Genomic DNA, 19,630 nt, shown 5'->3' with positions numbered 1-19,630 from the left:
ACCAGTGCAATTTGCTTAGTACATAATGTGATAAATAATGAAATCTTATATCCTTTTTATGTCTTTTAATATTGCTATTTCTAGTGCTTATATGTTGTTATACTGTATTTGTCCGCCCTGCATGATCTTTTATACGATCTGTCCTGGGCTTATTGTATTCCTTTATTGTTCAATGGTTTTTATATGTATTTTGATAATAAAGTGATTTGATCCCATTTTAAAATTGATTGGGGGCACTTCGTCAAGCTACGCCCTGGAAAATGTGTTGATTTTGAATTTTATAGCCTTGATATCTTTGATGAAATCAATGCTGCTATTCCCCTGATTACAATGTAAGGGTAGGCAACAACAACAATATCAAAAAGCAATTATTTGTAAATCGAATTTGGGATGAAAATCAACAAGACAGACTTAGCAGGCCTACAAATTTCTGAATTATATAAAGTGAAAAACAATCAATCACGATTCACTGCACTCAGCGAATCAATCAAATTAAACTAAAAAGAAAGGAGCAAGAAAGAATAAAGAAATAGTGAAAAGAGAAAGAAAGAGAGAGAAAGAAAATGAACGAAAAGAAAGAAGGAAAGAAATGAAAAAAAAGAAATGAAAAAAGAAAGGAGAAAGAAAAGAGGAAAGAAAGGAAGTAAAAATGAGAAAAGAGAAAAAAAGAAAATTCAGCCACACGGAGACTCGAACCCACAAAAATAGTTCATATTAGATTCCCAGTCCAGCGCTGTATCCACTCGGCCATAGATCAGCTTACGCAACTGACTGTTCTCAAAGCGGATGATATAACTATAATTGGATGCAATTACATATGATTACAATCGCGTCCGCATTATGGCTCTTAGAATAAACACGCATGTCGGCGCTGAAATTTTGAACGAACTGATGGAGGAAAACCTCGTTTTTGCAAAACTAGCTTCAATTTGGAGTGAAAATCAAATGGAATAGCAATTGGCAGAATGTTGAGAAATAATGTAGGTATTCAGATGTCTAAATTAACGTCTCGTAATCAAGATATCGATAATTTCACAAACCAGCTTTTTCTCAAGCAAATTCTCCAAAATTTTCCCCCAAAACGGGCTTATAAAATTTAATCGGTACTGTATTTGGTTCTTCCCCATGGAAACATTATTTCTTTGATCGATTTGTAAAAAAAAAAAAAAAAGAAGAAAACAATCGCTCGGTGTGGATTTATACGGAGCGCACATTTGAAAAAAACCTCATGGAACGTGTTTTTGATCTTGTGAACATGGTCGGTAAAAATGCTTTAAACGAAGGATTTTCAAATTTATTCTAATAATTTGTATATAACACACACAAAAATGTTAAGCTACATCCAATGCACCAACATTTCACTCGCTGCGATATTTGATTACTGAGAAAACTCTGTTTTAGAGAACAACTTTATACGTCTTTTATACGTTTTTTATACGTCTCTTTGTGTAACCTTAATTTCCTATTTTGTAAAATAAGTTATTCGATAGAAAACATAAATAGTTTATTCAATAGAATACATAAGAAATTGAAAATTTAGCAAAGTGATAAAAACTAACCTCGTAAATTTCCCATTTTTAAAATCTAAAATCTAAAGTTAGTTACTTGTCTAATCAAATACAAAAGAAATTAGGTTATTCAATATAATACATAAGGAACTTAAAATTTAGGAAAGTGATGAAAAAGATACTCTTTAATTTCTTAATTTCTTAAGGGATCTAAAATGAGCGTTTATTGCGTTTCGACAGTATTTTTTGTGGGACATGAGAGCACCTCAGACCTATCGAATTGCATTCTGAATACGAAGCATGTCTTTCTGATATCAAATAATTTTCATTTTTGAAAATCACAATATAATACAAATTTCATGACAAATTATAAAAATTTGATATTTTTCAAATTTTTGATATATAACAGTCCTCGAAGTAAATTATATAAATATAATGACATATTCTTAAAGTGTATGTAGCAAGGAGGAAAAGCCGACGGTCAATTGAAAATTTTGATCTTTCATATTGAAGATATGGATTTTTTTCCCAAAAGACCTAATTTTTTTGGTGTTTTGGAAAAAAAATCCATATCTTCAATACGAAAGGTCAAAATTTTCAATTGATCGTCGGCTTTTCATCCCACCTACATACACTTTAAGTATAAATCATCAGATTTATAAAGTTTACTTCAAGTACTGTTAAATATCAAAAATATCAATTTTTAATGATTTGCCATAAAATGTGTATTAAATTGCGAATTTCAAAAATCAAAATTATTTGATATCAGAATGACATTCTTCGTATTCAGAATGCAATTTGATATGTCTGATGTGCTCTAATGTCCCACAATAAATACTGTCCAAACGTTCATACCCCAGCCCTTAATACAATACAAAAGAAATAGGTTATTAAATAGAATACATAAGAAATTAAAATTTACCAAAGTAATGAAAACGATCTTCATTAATTTCCTAATTTTTTATACAATACAAAAGAAATAGGTTATTCAATTAAATACATAAGAAATTTACAATTTTAGCAAAGTGATGAAAAAGATCCTCTTTAATTTCCTATTTTTAAATATAATACAAAAGAAATTAGGTTATTCAATAGAAAACATAAGAAATAAGTTATTCAATAGAATACATAAGAAAAGCAAAGTGATGAAAACTAACATCGTAAATGTCCTACTTTTTTAATACAATACAAAAGAAATAGGTTATTCAATAGAAAACATATGAAATGGGTAATTCAAAAGAATATATAAGAAATTGAAAATTTAGCAAAGTGATGAAAACGATCCTGATGAGATATGAATATCTTATATCTGTGAACAAAAATATTCTATCATATTATATTGAGGCGAAATTTGGTTAAAACATGCTTTTTTTCATGATTTTTATATATTCTTTTGCCAAAAATGCCCTTTTTAACGCTATTTTTTTAATTGAAAATTTACTTATTTGACAAGAAATGTATGTCAATGTAAATGAGCTGGATATTTGAATTGAAAAAGTCAGTGACACTGAAACTGCCAGTGGATTATTTCTTTGACCCAGTTTTTGACTTACGCCTTCCAGAAAACCATAGGCCATTTTAGCATGAAATACATATTATTTGGATTTTCCCAATTTTATACATGTAAATGCATAGGTCTACAGCAGGAAAGCCGCTAACTCCTATTAATTAAGAGTTAGAGAGGCCACATAGTGATTTTGAAGTTTTCATCCAATATTTTTGGACTATAAGCTTCTTATGGTGTTAAAGTGTATCTACACACTCTGATTTTTTCACTTTACCTGGGTGGCATTTCTGAAATGTGATGTGGGATAAGATATTTTGGTTGAAAAATGCAGTTTTTGTGATTTTTTACCTTTTTTACCATGACAACAAGTTGCAATAGAACGAGTGACAAACTCTAATGAGCTGTGACATCATCACCCAATTTACATCTCGCCGTGATTTAATAGTGCATTTACTATGCAAATAACCACTTTCCTTGCTCCACAGTGTATCGGGAACTAACCCTTTATTATGCTAAATAGCTTTCCAAATTTTACGTGTTGAAGGTCACACTCTCTATACTGCAGTAAACATCAAAAGAGAAGTTACATATTATCCGTGTCAAAAAATTACACCGAATTTCTAGCGCACTCGTGTATAATATTTGTGTAATGGTTTGCCAAATATGGACATTATACTAGTGGTAGGCCAATATTGCATGGTACGTGAATACACGGGTAAATGGGAAATGTCCTCCAACTTTTTCTAATGCTAAAAATGTCAATTATTAAAATAATAACTTTGAAAGTAAATAAAGTATGAACTTCATATTTAATGTGGACAATACATGTCACATGTGTATTCAATATTTGTTAACAAAAAAATTACATCTTTATATTTTGACAAAATATTTGAGGGAAAATGCATTATTTCCGTGATTTTGTTTAATTTTAACATAAAAAAGGTAAATTTTACATGGTAAAGCATGGGATAAAATTTAAAGTTTAACATATTTGAAATAAAATGTATTGATATGAATGTGTACATCAAAAAAAGTGAATCATGGTAACAATAATAAATAATAAATAAGCATTTATAATGCGCCATTTATCTAGAAAATTAAATCTAATCCAAGGCGCAAAACAAGAAACACATACAAGTAAACATGAAAACAGAGTTAACAAAAAAAAGTATAGATGATTAAAACAAATCAGCTATCCAAATTGTTAGCTCAATACAATTTCATACAAAATACAATCAACATGAAACCAAAGAATCCATAATACGTGTAAAACAAAAATATAGAGCAGTATAAAAGCATGATAAAAAATTACTACGCAGCATTGAATAAGAAAGTCTTGAGACCAGATTTGAACTGATCAACAGAAATTGATTGTCTCAGATTATAGGGAAGCGAGTTCCAAAGTTTTGGTGCAACAGTAGAAAAAGCACGGTCTCCCAGAGAATAATTAGATCGTGGAATTTTTAATAGACATTTGTCTGACGATCTAAGAGTGTGTATGGAACAAGAAGTAACTTCCAAAAAGCAAAGGTTTTTGACCTATGACTTCTTGAAAATCAAAGCTCAGTATAAAATGCTTGTTTTTGGCTCAAAAATGGTAATTTTTAGGCAAAAATGCTCATTTTAAAAAGTTTTTATTGCAACTAATGTTATTTATATGAACTAGTACCACAATTTTAGGATAGTTGCAGCAGCCACAGGTTGGTCAGTTACCATAACAACCACATTTCCCGCCATTTTCCAGAAGATTTTGATGGCAAAACTGCCAAAAACTATCATTTTATGTTGACCTTCGATTTCATAAGAGGTCATAGGTCAAAAACCTTTGGTTTCAGGAAGTTGTCATTTTTTGATGTGCCCATTCATATCAATGCATTGGTATACTTTTTATTTCAAAACATATTTTTTTAATTTCATTTTTTTTAAAAAAAAAAATTAACTTTTTTTGGTTCATACTACATTTTCTTTCAAAGTTATCTGTTTTAATAATTGGCATTTTTTGTAAAAAATGGGACAAAATCACAAAAACTGCATTTTTCAACCCAAATATCTTAGCTCACGTCATTTTCAGGAATGCCAGCCGGGTAAATAAGAAAGATGAGACTCTTATGATTAATTTTAACCTGGCTGGCACCTTTGTCTAAAAATGATGCACGAAAATCTGAACTAGAGCAGATAGACCGATGTGGCCTCTCTACTAATAGGAGGTACGACAAGTATAGTGCTATCAACATGATTAAGAGTAGAACGAAGCGAATAATGACCACTGTACAATGACGAATAAAGGTGGGCATCTTTCTGCAGGTATACCGGAGCTATAATAGGGTATGCAAACATTTAAAAAAATTATAGACATAATTTCTAGCTAGTTTCTTCTCGCTCTCCCGAAACCTGATATCTACATCTTCCAGCTCCTATGCGTATCAACGTATGTGCCTCTTGACAAATGACGCTAGGTTGACCTCTCCTTTATCTCGACAAATATCAGCAAACATCTGAAGCCTGTGTGAAATGCTTCGGTCACGGTATTTCCAACAGAGATATTCTATGCACTTCTTTGCAATGACTCCTTCGCCTAACTTGCGAATCGCTTCTTTGAGGCAACCAGCAGCTTCCTGTACGAGTGCTTCGTTGGCATGCTGATTAACAACGTCTAGTCGCAGCAGGTATGTATAAATCAGTCTTGAATAAGATTGCAAGATATACTGGGAGTCAGGATTGACATGAGTATTGTATAATTTGTAGCATTCAGCGGCCTCTGCGTAATTATTCAGTACCAGACAGCATTCTCCGCGCTTCCATTGAGTGAAGATGTTGACAAATCCTGATGACGACTCGATCTGGGTTGCCATCGTAGTACTCTAATGCTTTTTCCAAGCATTCCGTTTGTTCTTCCCAACCGTATCCATGAGGATACGAGCTGAGTGATCTGTCGACATAAACCGCCATATATTCCCCATCTGGCGATATTCTTCGGGTACAGCATGCATATTGGTGGATACTTCATAATCATCATTAGCTTTAACTAGAAGATTCAGTTTCTCGGCATTATCTCTTCTTTTTCGGTAGTCGGTATGTACATACATGTTAACGTATGTGTCACCCCGCATCGAGAAAGCATACCGATTCGTCAACGAGCTATCGGCCTCAATGGAGTTGTCAAGAAGACTCAGTGCAGATTCATAACCTGGTGGTGATTCAGTGAAGTCGATGTAAATCGGATGTTTGATATACTTTGCCTTACTAGTCAAAAATGGAGGATGGTTGGGTCTGAAATGTAGCGCCTTCTCATAGCAGGCAACAGGTGGATTAGGCTGTGCGTAACAGGTGAGGAAGTCACGTTTATCCCTGATACATTCGGGAGGATTGGCGTCTGCAGTTTGAGTGGCTTTAGTTGCATGCCCTTCATACTTAAACCTTTTGGCAAAGTACAGAAACATTGACCCTAGCTGACCCCACACTTCTGCTTTCATGATGTCATCTCCATGCTCTAGAATCATTTCAAAGCTTTCAATAAGTTGCTTCTCAAGATCAGGATCTATACTGGAAAAATCCTGTTTCTTTACCTTTGTGAACAATAGTTTATGTTTAACTCTCGTTGATCCTAGTTTCCAATCGGCTTTCTCTTCGATTGAGACCAGATCTCCCGCCATCCCTAGAGCCGTGTCGTACATCGTAGACGCTTTTAAGTATTGTGCGTCATACTCGTGAGTAACACCCATGAACACTGCATACCCCTGTTCAGTAAGGCACCGCGCATTTATAACTTTAGCCTGCGGACTATCAACCGTATCCAACATTGGTCTCAGGTCAGCTAATCTTTGCGCGATTTCATCCTGCCGAGTAACATTGCCGCTACCCATGGCTGCATACACCCACTGCAAATTTGCGAGCGCGTTCACGTTATCCTCATCCTCCTCAAGCACTTCGCTCAAAATTTCAATCGCCTTTTCATATCGCTTCAACCTGGCATCGATAAATCCCATAAGATTTCTGATTGCGTGGCGTTCAGGTCGATCTATCTTGTCTTTCAGATAGTTTTCAAGGACTTTATATGCGTATTTTGCTACATCTTCAGTGTCGAAATTTTCGGTGTTAACATCCAGGGGCAGATTTGCGAAGCCTGGTTCAATCGTTGTTGTAGTCATGATTGTCTTCTGAATTACCGTATTGCTGTCAGTTTGGTGGTTTTTTTAATCATATACAAAGACAACAATGTTAGAATGAGATTACCACTGGTAAGATAATACAAAATAAAGCACACAGGTATGTATAATGTTGATAAGCATTCTGCCATGTAATATAAACCACACACTTTCCTTTATTAAACCCATTCTTTGTTCAAAATGCATTCTCTAGCAATGAATGTGTTACAAGTGGACTTTTATACATACTGGATTTCAATCAATGTGTTACAAGACTCAAATCATGGAATTGGGTGATTCTTTCATACATGCTATTTTTCACATGCCCAATAGACACAGATGATGAATTTGAGTTGTTCTTTTTCATGCATATGACAGGCCTATGTATAGCAACAATTTCCCATGCTTAACTCAATTTGGCCAAAGTATGGACTTAGGTGGCTTTTGTATTCATATATTCAATTGTATAACCAAAGAGGCCGTTTTAAAAGTTGCACCTGAGTCCAAAGCAGTCAGATTTTCTTTAAGAAACACATAAATAGACCTTTCCTACTGTATTGTTTAAGCGTTGACTCCTATGGACTCAGATACATCTCTTTGTAACATAATGAACCATTGTGACTGAACGCAATGATGTGTGACGCTATAATTTTGCGATTTAAGGGGAACTTAAGTTGTGGACCCTATTTGAGTAAATTGCAAAGTAATGTCCGAATCGGCCCCGAGGAATTGGCTAAAAGGTTTAGAAATAAGCTTCTGGAGGATACTAAAATAACGAAATGTCCCTTTAATATACATAATAAATGTACTGTATTATTTAAAGGAGATATTGCACGGTAGTAGATAGTGGGTCATCATATGGGGGGGCGCATCGGGTCTGATGGGGGGGTCACAACCATTTTCGGCAATTTTTCTATGGGATCTTCTAAATTTTCAGATCGATGTGGGGAGGGGAATTCACACCATGATACAAATGGCATTGAAAATCTTATTTAAGAACGGAAAATACCTAGCCTATAGCACCAACCTGGTGCTTGGAGCGTCCAATTGTGCAAACAAAAGCCGCCTAACACCTAGAGAAGATGCAAGGACGTGGAGGGTTAATAGAATAATAGCTAATAATAAATATATAATGGAGATCCCGTCGCATCTATTCATACATAGTCCTTTTGTTCGCAAGTATACATCAATGCATAGATACCGCGTGTAGTTAATCCGATTATTATGTCACTTCAACAGCGAATATACCATGCTGTGTGTTTTGTCGAAGGGAACTGTATCATGGTATTGTGTTATTCTTTTGTCTACCCGTGTTTTCGCGAAAGGTGTAAAACGGGTGATGGAATGCAGTTTAATATTTCCACCAAGGCCGAATCATTTCACATTTTGAGTGCATTGTAGCCGACGGCTACCCAACTAAAGGCTGCTAGTCAGGTGTAGGAATGCGTGAATTTGGATTCCTCTATATATGGGCATTGTGATTGTTTCATGATGTATTGGAACAATTCTATACATAAAAGTAACATGGAGCCACAAAAGGAAAATAAAATAAAAAACAAACAAAAAAAAAAAAAAAAAAAAAAAAAAAACCGATGTTATTCTTTGCAATTTAGAAAAGGAATTAAAGTTGATTGAAATACTTCTTGTTTTGATATCTAAACTGGAAAATGGTTTGTTTGAACTTGTCTGGAATGTTTGCTTTCGGTTTGCTTAGTATTGTCTTTTATCATCATTATTGTGTACATGAGACCTGATTACTAAAGTGATGTTTGCTAATTGACATAAACCTGTCTGTACGATTAATATTGCGTGATGATAATAACAATCTATTAATAACATATAACTATTACACCTTCAAAACTAATTTCATGTAAAGGGTTTTACCATGTGAAATAATATGGTAATTAGGTTGATGGTATTTAAGCCTTAAACTTTTGGCAGACATATCATAATATGGACACCCGTCGAAGGGAACAATTCATTGTGTCTGAACAATTAAATTAGTGTCACCTTGAAATACCTGTCTCATCAAAAACGTAAGTTATTTTTATGTTTTCTTTGATCATTAATTATGCATACAAGTGTTTACGGTGGTACTGCGCCCCTTGATAAATTTGTGAACATTTTTGCATTTTTCACAAAAAATAATAACACACTGATGACAAAAGTTATGTATATGTGATGCGATCGAGCAAAATCAGTCGGAACTCGCAAGTATTGATTTTGAGATATAGCCAGATAAAGCAAATATTTCCTTTTGTTTCCTGTTGTTTTGGAAACTCTTTAATTGCTCATATATTTGAAACTAGTAGTTCAATTTTAATGGAGTCTTCTGCAAAATCCAACTTTGTAGATGCCTTTTACTATAGAAACTGGAAATTTTATATTTCCGAATTCCGACTGATTTTGCTTGATCGCATCACATAATTATTATAGAGGCAAGGAATCCAGTTACCACACTGGAATTCCAGTGACTCAAGCGGTACGTCATTAAGAAAAGAGGTACCGCTAGAATGTACTTCATTTCTTCTTAACATATATAATGAACCACTTGTCTTGAATCACTGAAATTTCAGTATAGTAATTGGATTCCTTGCTCCTATAATATACATAACTTTTGTTACCAGTGTTTAGTTATATTTTGAGAAAAAATATTTACAAAATTGATCAGGAGGGGTTTTACCACCTTAAAAATATAAAAATAAGATGAAAGGAAAATATAATAATAAAGTATTTTACCTTCTTTGTTGCGTCATAACTATAAATGTTGATGCTATGCTAAAAGATACGTTACCTTACTATTATCAATCATAATCATAAGAACAATAATTATGGTTTTATTATTCTACATTTTTATAATAACATTCGAGTTTTTGAAATAAACAGAAGCAAGCTTAAGCAGGATTTTGCGTCTAAAATGTTTAGAAAATAATATTTTTTATTCCAGATTCTGAAAAAGTATTCATCAGTATATTTTTGCACTCTTTCTTTCTTTCTTTCTTCCTTTCTTTCTTTCTTTCTTTCTTTCTTTCTTTCTTTCTTTTTCTTTCTTTCTTTCTTTCTTTCTTTCTTTCTTTCTTTCTTTCTTTCTTTCTTTCTTTCTTTCTTTCTTTCTTTCTTTCTTTCTTTCTTTCTTTTTCTTTCTTTCTTTCTTTCTTTCTTTCTATTTATTTCATTAATTTTATTTACTATTAAAGATATAGGCCTATTAGTTATTTTAATTATTTATTTCTTCGTTTATTTATTTATTTATTTTTTTAATTTAATTTTTTAATTTATTTCAATTTTCTTGATTAATTTTATTATTCTAGTTATTTTATTTATTCTATTTATTCTCTTGATTTTATTCATTTTATTATATTGTGTGATTCGTTAAATCTGACATATACATAGATACGGTTGCTAATTTCAGAGATTTATGGAGAGAAAAGTGTGTTTTTTTGTTTTGTTTTTTGTTTTGTTTGTTGTTTTGCTTTTTTGGGGGTTAAAATCAAACTGGATCAAATATTAATGCTTTACATTATCTGCTTTTTAATACACAGTTCAAAAGACAAAGCACCGTTAGAATGGATGGGATATTCAATGATCAGCCTGGGTTCTCCCAGCTTCCTTTGGAGGTCAACGCAGAAACATTTGACTATGATGATATTGCGTCTTTCAAATTCAAGCGTTGGGTAAGGCAACTTGACGAAGAGAAGCAATACCGACCAGAAGGCAATGTGATTAGGAATTTCCTAGGATACGTAGCTGCTTGCATAGAGTGGTATTGGGAGGCAGAAAGGTTCTTTAAGCAGGTGCTTGACGAAGACCCTGATAATCTGAACGCATTGACGAATTTGAAGCGAGTCTATCAAACACTCGACGCCAAGGATAAGACATACGAAATCGCGCGAAAATTGAAGGAATTGGAGACGGTTTTGAACAGAAATGACGAGCGATCAAAACGACTGAAAGCAAGATGTCTAGTCGAGAAGGGCTACGCGATATGTCAGGGTGCTTCTGAAGAGCATGAAGAGTCTTTCCTTGCCGCGTCTGCGATGTATGAAAAAGCCTTGGAAATGGCAGGTGATCTTGTCACAGTAGAAGAAAAAACTGATTGGTACCTGGGAAAAGTGCGAGTTAAACAAGTTCTATTCAACAAGCGCGGACATTGGAGAATGCCACAACCTGATGTCGAGCTCGAGAGGAACTTCTTCAACGATGTACAAATGGTGTTAACCTATGGAGATGACTTCATGAAAGCAGAATCGTGGGTCAAAATCGGGTCAGTTTTTCGCCAACTTCACCGAATGTACTATGGTGCTGAACCTCCCATATGTGTGAGAGAAAAACCCCAAATACTCAAGTGCTATCGTTCGTCACGTCCACTTCTCGCTTGCTACAACATGGCATTGAAGTACAAACCCAACCATCCCCCGATATTAGCTAAGAAAGCAGGCTTGCTTAAAAGTAACCGTTATCAAACACCACAGGAACAAGACTTTCAATTAGCTCTTCACCTTCTCGATGAGTCCATAAGAGCCGATAGTTCAATCTTCAATCGCTGTTCGTTTTCAATGAAGGCTGAAGCGTTAATGGATTTCTATCGCGCATTAAAAAGGAACAGACAATGGCAAGCAAATCATTATAAGTTGCTGATTGAGGCAAAGAACACCTTCGAGACATCACTCTCAATGCACACGGAGCCAGCTGACTGTAGACAGCTTGGAGAAATATGGCTCTACCTCTCTGATGACTACAGTGACGAAAAGCTCTTACAGATCGTGGGGAAAACTAAAGCCGAATGTATGGAAAAAGCATTGGAGTTCTACACAATCGCGACGGAGATCGTACCATCTGGCTCCGGTAATCCACATGCGCACTGGAAGCGCGGAGAGTGTCTTTTCAAGATGAATGATCTTGAAGGAGCGGCTGAAAGTTACAAGAGGGGAATAGATTGTTATAACTTTCCCTGTCGAGATATGTTACAAAATCACGGTAAACTGTTTTATACGCAGTTGCAAATGCTGGATCTTGATGGTGGCAATCATCACGCGAACACAATAATTGCTGAAGATGTTGCGCATTGCTTGGAGAGGGCAATAGATCAGTTCGGCAAGCCAGGCGTCGTTGAGAAATGTATCCGGTATTTTTGCAATGGGCACGAGGAGTTTGCAGAGAGATGCTTGTGTTTCATCTCCATATGTGAAGACATTGGAAAGACCGATTTAGCAGTATTTCTTCAGAAACACGTACCCAGTTACTGGTGAAGGGATTCTATCCAGTCATGATTATGTATACAATCAAATTCATCAAACACTTTGTGCCTTCATTTTTTCTGAAGCAATCATGACATCTGTAAATATGTATAACTAAAATGTATTACGTATAAAATCTACAAGTGACATTATGTGAATGTGGGTTGAGATCAGCATTGACGTGAACACTGAAATGTGCTGCTCCATGTTCTCATCGTAGCTGACATCAATAATAAGACACCAATGAACCCACTCGAGGAAAGAAAAAAACAGTCGTTGAAACATTATATATAACATTGTAAAAAAGTGAGCTTATATAAATACATGTATATATTATATATCGGTAAATACTGTATACACAAACGAAATTGTAACCAAGAGAGATTTATGGTTGTTATCAACATTAGGGGTAATCCGCGTTCCTGGGACCGTCATCATGTTCTCCATGCACTAGAGTGAGAAATGCATTATCCTTGTGTGGCACTGATATCAATATAATATCATACACTAGAGGAAGTTTTGGATGAGAAATGGACATTTTGATGAGAAACGGCCAAAATGGTGAGAATTTAAATTTTCTCATTCTTTTGGATGAGAAACTTCCTGGTGTGTGTGTCAATCATTATTGTCTTAATATTAAAACTGGTGAGAAATGCTAATCCCCGCTGAGCTCAAAATAAACATTATTATTTTCTCATCCAAAAGAATGAGAAAATTTAAATTCTCACCATTTTGGCCGTTTCTCATCGAAATGTCCGTTTTCTCATCCATAACTTCTTCTAGTGGTAGTCCCGGGGGGGGGGGGAGGTGGGGGCACTTCCATAACAGATATGCATCATGTGCCCAGGATAGACCCCTTTTTCAAACCGACTTGTACCCAATGACCCCCTTTTTGTGTTATGGTCCTACCTATTACCCAATGACCCCCTTTAAAAAAGTTCATGTACTCAATGACCCCCCTTTTTCTATTTCCTGCTACCCCAAATTTAGGTGGTATTTTTGTTCTCCAGAAATAATGAGATTTTTCAAATTTCCAAGGTGGCCAAGTTGTTTTTTCGCAGTTTGGCACTTAATTATGTGTACTTAATGATATCCTTTTGGCAATCCTGAACTCAATGACTCCCATTTTATAATTTGTTACCCCGATGACCATCCTTTCTTTCAAAGTTTCATACTGAATGACCCCATTTGTATTCAGGTTGTGTACTGAATGACCCCATATTTTTGTAATTGTACATTTGACCTGAATGCCCCCTACTTTTAACATGGCCGAGGCACATCCCTGCCATTTCAGATAGGGAGTGCCTCCCCCGGGGTGGTAGTAGACAATTTCATACACTTAGGCGTATTCAGTTATTTCAAGGATAAGAGTGACGTAATTCACGGTCTACCATAATAATATAACTTCATAACTTCATATAAGTTCATGTATATTATATATAAATCTGTTTGACCATGCTAATTTGGCTTAAATTTAGAAATAATGGCTTACGATCATGTTGTAGATAAATAGAGATAAGATGCAGATAAAAAAAAAGTCACAGAAAAACAACAATAATATATAACAGTTTGTTTTCATTAAAACATTAATAAAAAAATCTTACCCTAGACATAGTGAAGAAAAAAAATTCTGCTACCGGGAATTGAACCGTGGAAGACCGCTTCAAATGGTTCAATATATAAATTTATCGCAATATAATAATAGGAGACCGTGGTCAATTACGGTATTTATTATGAGGACTATCTTAAATCTTTGTTTTAATTTCTTATTATGATGATATGTATACGTTTAATTTGTAATCGATTTCGCAATTCGTGCTGTGGTGTAGCGGTTCTGAACAGGGCTTTGTATCAGTAGGGCCTTAGTTCGAATCTCGGATAGTGTTTCGTTCATTTTTTCCCGAACCATTTATTCCAAGCAAAAGAAAAAAAAAATCATCAGTTTCTTAATTTTTTTTCAAAGCAATAAGCTTCTGGTTTTAGATAAATCATTGATAACGTGAATATGCATGTATTTTTGTACTTAAAATATAAAAGAATTGACAAGTTAATGAAACCGTGTACACTAAAATATGCCAAATTTATTAATCTCTTCATAACTGAAAGAATGATCAAAATCGAACAACGCGTGATGGAGATCATTTTTATGATATATATAGGCCATCTTTTTGATCTATTCAGACAATCTTGTGCGAAAATGTTGGGACAGATGATGATTTATAGATCAAATTCCTGTGAACTGAACATAAGGCTGAAAATACATGATACGTTTCATAGCTCACGTTATGTACTTGCTTACTCCCCCTCCCCTCCCCCTGAAAACAATGTTGGAGCAGACATTGTGGCGCAACCACTTTTGACTATTTTTCAGCATTCAACATTGAATAAGGGGAGCGGGGATGCGTAAAATAAGCAAACTGTCCCAAGCTTTTCGCGCGGGATTGTCTGAGAGAAGCAGAAAAATAATCTATTAACCCTAACACTGACCCAGGTTTTTTGCTATCGGAAGTCACAGAAGATCCGAAATTTTCAAGAAGAAGAAGAATTTTTGACTTGGCACCCCCGGGATTCGAACCTTTGACCCCCCGCATGCCAAGCACACGATCGCGGACCGGGAGCTAGACGGGTTATTGCTGCCCGGCCAGCAATTCCGTGAGCATTTGACGCTTAGGCTGATTGCGTCATCGCAGACCCTGGGATGCATGCATGATTTGATTTTTTCATCGTGGTATTCTGTGGTATTTTTGGGTGTAAGGGTTAATATCAATAAAATCGCCATAACTCTTGAACGCGTTGTTCGATTTTCATGATTTTTTCAGTGATGTTAAGAAATGGTATTATGCATGTCCGTTTTCTCATCCAAAACTTCTTCTAGTGATATCAGCAAAATAGTATAGAGACCTTACATGTTAATTGGACACAGAAAAGAAACGAAACAACGCCTAGACATTGATCCACAAGCCTCAGCATACTTTACATAATAACAATAATTATTTTTGTTTTCACTATCCTGTGATAGAGGATAGGTAAGTCTAGTATTGTGAGTGGTGGATTCCGGTGCACACTACGATACAATAATGGGCCAGACTATCTCTATCACACAACATTATCCATATCTTGAAAAGTATTGATGATATTTATATAATTTTGGTATCATTTTAAAGCTTATTAGGCAAAAACAAACAAACCATGTTTGTTTCCTGTAGCAGGTCTAAAAAGTCAAATGCGAAATGCACTTTTTTATTTTTATTTTTAAATCCATGCCTTAAAATGAACAAAAAAAACCCACCTTTTTAATGCGCTTTGGAATGTGAATTTACAGTGGGTTTCTCCGACACCCACAAAAAATCATATTTCTTCATATCCAAGAACAATTTTCTAATCCCCTTTCAACCTGCAAAGTAAAAAAGGCATTTAAAAAATGTGTGATGTTTTCTCCAGTAGTTTTTCACCACATGCGTTTGTGTAATGTGTAAATGTTTTCTCCAGTATAGTGTTTTATATTATTTTTTTGCGATTTTCTGGTTTTGTTTTGTTTTTCTCCTTTTTAAGCAAAAAAAACCAAAAAACCAAAAACAAAAACCTTAAATGCGCAAATAAGCCGTCAAAAACGAAATGCGCGCGCTGCAGGAAACAAACTTGTTTTTTGGCCTTATCTACAGTAAGCAAAAGAATTAAGGTAGCAGGTGTGTTCACCCTGTATATCCTAAATAAAGACAAATGCGTCAAAATTAAAACAAGCAGCCGATGCCTGGCTCTGATTTAAGACCTTATTGTTGAAATTGTTTGAGAATTAAAGAAACGGTGATCCAAAACCTAATGAAGATACGAAATAGAAAGTTGCACTTTTGTGTTCTAATCAATGAAAGCGCGGCACTAGTTTTTGTGCTAAATCAATGAAAGCACGGCGCGAGTTCTCTTGTTCGTGAACGCTTTGTGTACATATCAATAGGGCATGCAATGTGGCAAACTGCATCTTTTAAATTTGCATCTTCCTTTGATTTTTAGATCGTCGTGTATTTATTTCTTGAACAATTTCAACCAAAATGGAATCGGCCAAATTTAATGCCTATGTAGGTCAACAGAGCAAAGTTCGACATTATTATCATAATTTAAAAATTATGATAATAAATATGTCCTCCCATAGAACTGCATGTTAAATGGCCAAAATAACCAGTGGAGTTTCTTTCACGTTACCTTGTTATTTCAACTTAGAATGGACAGCAACCCTTCCCGGCAGTTATTACTAATATTATTTCAACATTTTGAATAAAGAATTACAAAATTGAAATTTGACGGAAATCGTACATTAAGGCTTTAATTATTTGGCTTACTGTAGTGCTTACATTTGTATTCAAATCATTAAATGTCAAAAATGCGACTTGTCCCTGGTTTTGTTAGAGTGGATCACATAATGTCCTACGCGCAAATAGGTTACATTTTTGTCATCCTTAGACCCAGGCGAATAATGTTTTTTGGAGCATGCTTAATTAATAAATAAATAAATAAATTTCGGATTTATATAGCGCCTTTTTCCAGCTAGATCTTGAAGGATTCAAAGCGCTGTAATTTCGCTGCCATGGTGAATCATCACAATCAGATCGCATCATCTAGGCCAGTTGCAGCCGAACCTCAGGCGCAGACCTATCCGCACTTAGATTGTAACATCCACCAATTATCTGTGCAGCTCCCCAAATTCCATTGGGTGAAGGAAGTTTTGATAACCAAACAACTAATCACCGATTTTTTGAAAGCAGGAGGAAACCGGAGATCCCGGAGAAAACCTGCGAGAGCGAGCATGGAATCAGGATAAACCAAGTGCACATGAGTCCTTGGGCCGCGCCGGGGCTTGAACCCGGGACCTCAGTGGTGCAAAGCGAGGGAACTACCGCTGCGCTAACTCGCCCTCTATATGAGAATGTAAGGGGGTTGGGGGTCCTTTTAAAGGGTCACGGCGCTCCAATATAGCTTGGCAGACAAAATGCTTGGATTAATCAAATTGATTTGGTTGTCAGCTTTTACACGAGCTTGCCGCTTGAAACTTTCCAAAATAGAGCCTGTCTATTTAAAACTATATAACCAGTGGAGTACATTTCTTTTTGACATGGGGGATGGGGTTGGCAAAATTTTGAAGTGTGAATGCAGCAATTTTGCTTATAACATTTGTGCCATTACTCTTTTTTTTCCTGAAAAGTCAAAATGTAATTATCGTTACTACCTGTACATTAAAACATATTTATCTTTTGCGTCATATGTGGTTCCGAACAGCCTTAAATAGTTATTGTATATTTTTTTTTCCATAATAAATCAGGTTTTATTGTTGTAGGCATAACCACTTATTATGTTTTTAGCTATTATTGTCTATTTCGTAATTTCATGTTGCATAAAGAGCGTGTTTATATAGTGGGAGCAGATGTGCGGTATATATCGTATATATAATTTCTATCCGGTCAGAAATTATCCGGATACTTGCCCACTATAAACATACATACTAGCAGTATGTATGTACGCTACGTCGATATCCTTCTCAACCGAAGCTTAGGATATTGTTGCGAGATATAAATTTGCACTATAAACACACCAGTATAAATTGTGTGCGGTATTACCGAAAGTAGGAGCTTCTTCATGATGCGTAGAATGCGCGCAAGACATTCAGAACGATTCTCATCACACAAGAGGTATCAAAACAGAAGCTGCATGTTTGCCACCATGATCATATTGTTGAACGGGCTGTTTATAGCTCGCGCCACCAATACATACACATTCCCCGTGTGACCTCGGGGTCATTGCAAATATATCATAATGTTAGGTTAGTTGGTATATAATATGTGCGGCAACTGTGTCTCACTATATACAGCAAGAGTTTAGGTACATATACGGATACCGGATAAAAATGCGGTATATTCACTATAATAATAATAATAATAATAATAATAATAATAATAATAATAATAATAATATTAATATTAATAATAATAATAATAATAATAATAATAATAATAATAATAATAATAATAATAATAAACCAGTATTTATATAGCGCATTGTGAATCTCAGATTCTTCAATGCGCTTTACAGATTTAAAAACTACCAAACTTAATTTACAATATATGATTTTAACTTAAGAATTATACAAACAATACTAAGCATAAAATAGCGGACCAGCTGCAAGCAAACAACTTTAGAAAAATGCGAAGAGTAACACCAGTGAGAGGCCCACCGACAAAATCCCCAAGGGGGATCGTCGGTGCACCTCACACCGGCATCATCAATAAATAAATATACAGCAAGATAAAAAATACAGTTTTACATGATAAAAATGGCACTAATATTCTTATATAACAAAAGCACACTAAAATCAAATGAAACATTACACAACCATCTCCATCTAAAGATGGAGATGCATGTGTACAAAATGTAGAGTGTGTAAGAGACTCATCGATGTAAACACATCCATGAGCCTCCCACACACCAACAAAATTATACACAACAGCAATAATACATGGCAAAACAAATTTGAACACCAGCAAAACAAACTAACTCCATCCATCCACTATAAACACGCTGATAAAAACAAACCCTGTAAAGAAATAGTACAGATCACTAGTTTCATTTGGCCTTGAACTTGAAATATAACGAAATGACCCTCTTTTGTAGATGTGAGGTATTCTTCAGGTGGTGGCCGCATTGCATTCCCTAAATTCAGTAAAATGTCATCGTCAACCGTGTAATTGAATGGGATTATTTTGAAATTTTAAAACGCTTGAAATATCACAAACAAATAGGCCTATGTTGATAAATAATATAAATACAAGCTAAAACCGTTGGGGTTCGATAATGAACCCCACAAAACTAACCGATTATATTGGAAAATGCCATACGGCCGGGCGGTTTCACAAGTAGCCGGCTCGATCATGTCATCCGCCGCCTGTTATCGTCCGCGTAATCATATAGTGTGGATAACATTGGCAACCATATGTGACCCATCACATCGAAACACGGCAGTTGTCGGAAACCCACATTTAAAGATAATGAAGAAAATGTGCCCCGAAAAATAAAGAAAATAATAAGGAATTTGAATTCTGTTTGTCACATAAAATCACCATTCTACATGCGACATCAATGGAAGAGGTGTCATTTTAAACCTTAAAAACAGTCCTTTAGGCTGGTAAAGAAACCAACAAGTTCATTTTTGACGACAACTGCCGTGTTTCGATGTGATGGGTCACATAT

The 19,630-nt window shown here is 35.1% G+C and overlaps 2 protein-coding genes across 2 annotated transcripts; one reads left to right on the top strand and one right to left on the bottom strand.

The window, feature by feature from the left end:
- Positions 1–5,438: 5,438 nt before the first annotated feature.
- Positions 5,439–7,179, bottom strand: LOC140163645 (tetratricopeptide repeat protein 22-like). Its single transcript, XM_072186960.1, has 2 exons — positions 5,916–7,179; positions 5,439–5,720 (listed from the first exon to the last, which is right to left on the bottom strand). Exons 1-2 carry the CDS (start codon positions 7,161–7,163, stop codon positions 5,439–5,441), a joined length of 1,530 nt encoding a protein of 509 aa, XP_072043061.1. The 5' UTR covers positions 7,164–7,179.
- Positions 7,180–10,726: 3,547 nt separating this feature from the next.
- LOC140163644 (tetratricopeptide repeat protein 22-like) lies at positions 10,727–12,409 on the top strand. The gene has a single exon (XM_072186959.1). It carries the CDS (start codon positions 10,727–10,729, stop codon positions 12,407–12,409), a length of 1,683 nt encoding a protein of 560 aa, XP_072043060.1.
- The last annotated feature ends 7,221 nt before the right edge of the window (positions 12,410–19,630 follow it).

The sequence above is a fragment of the Amphiura filiformis genome, chromosome 11 (genome assembly GCF_039555335.1).
Source record: "Amphiura filiformis chromosome 11, Afil_fr2py, whole genome shotgun sequence".
Taxonomy (NCBI): Eukaryota; Metazoa; Echinodermata; class Ophiuroidea; order Amphilepidida; family Amphiuridae; genus Amphiura; species Amphiura filiformis.
This window is presented reverse-complemented; position numbering and strand designations above follow the sequence as displayed.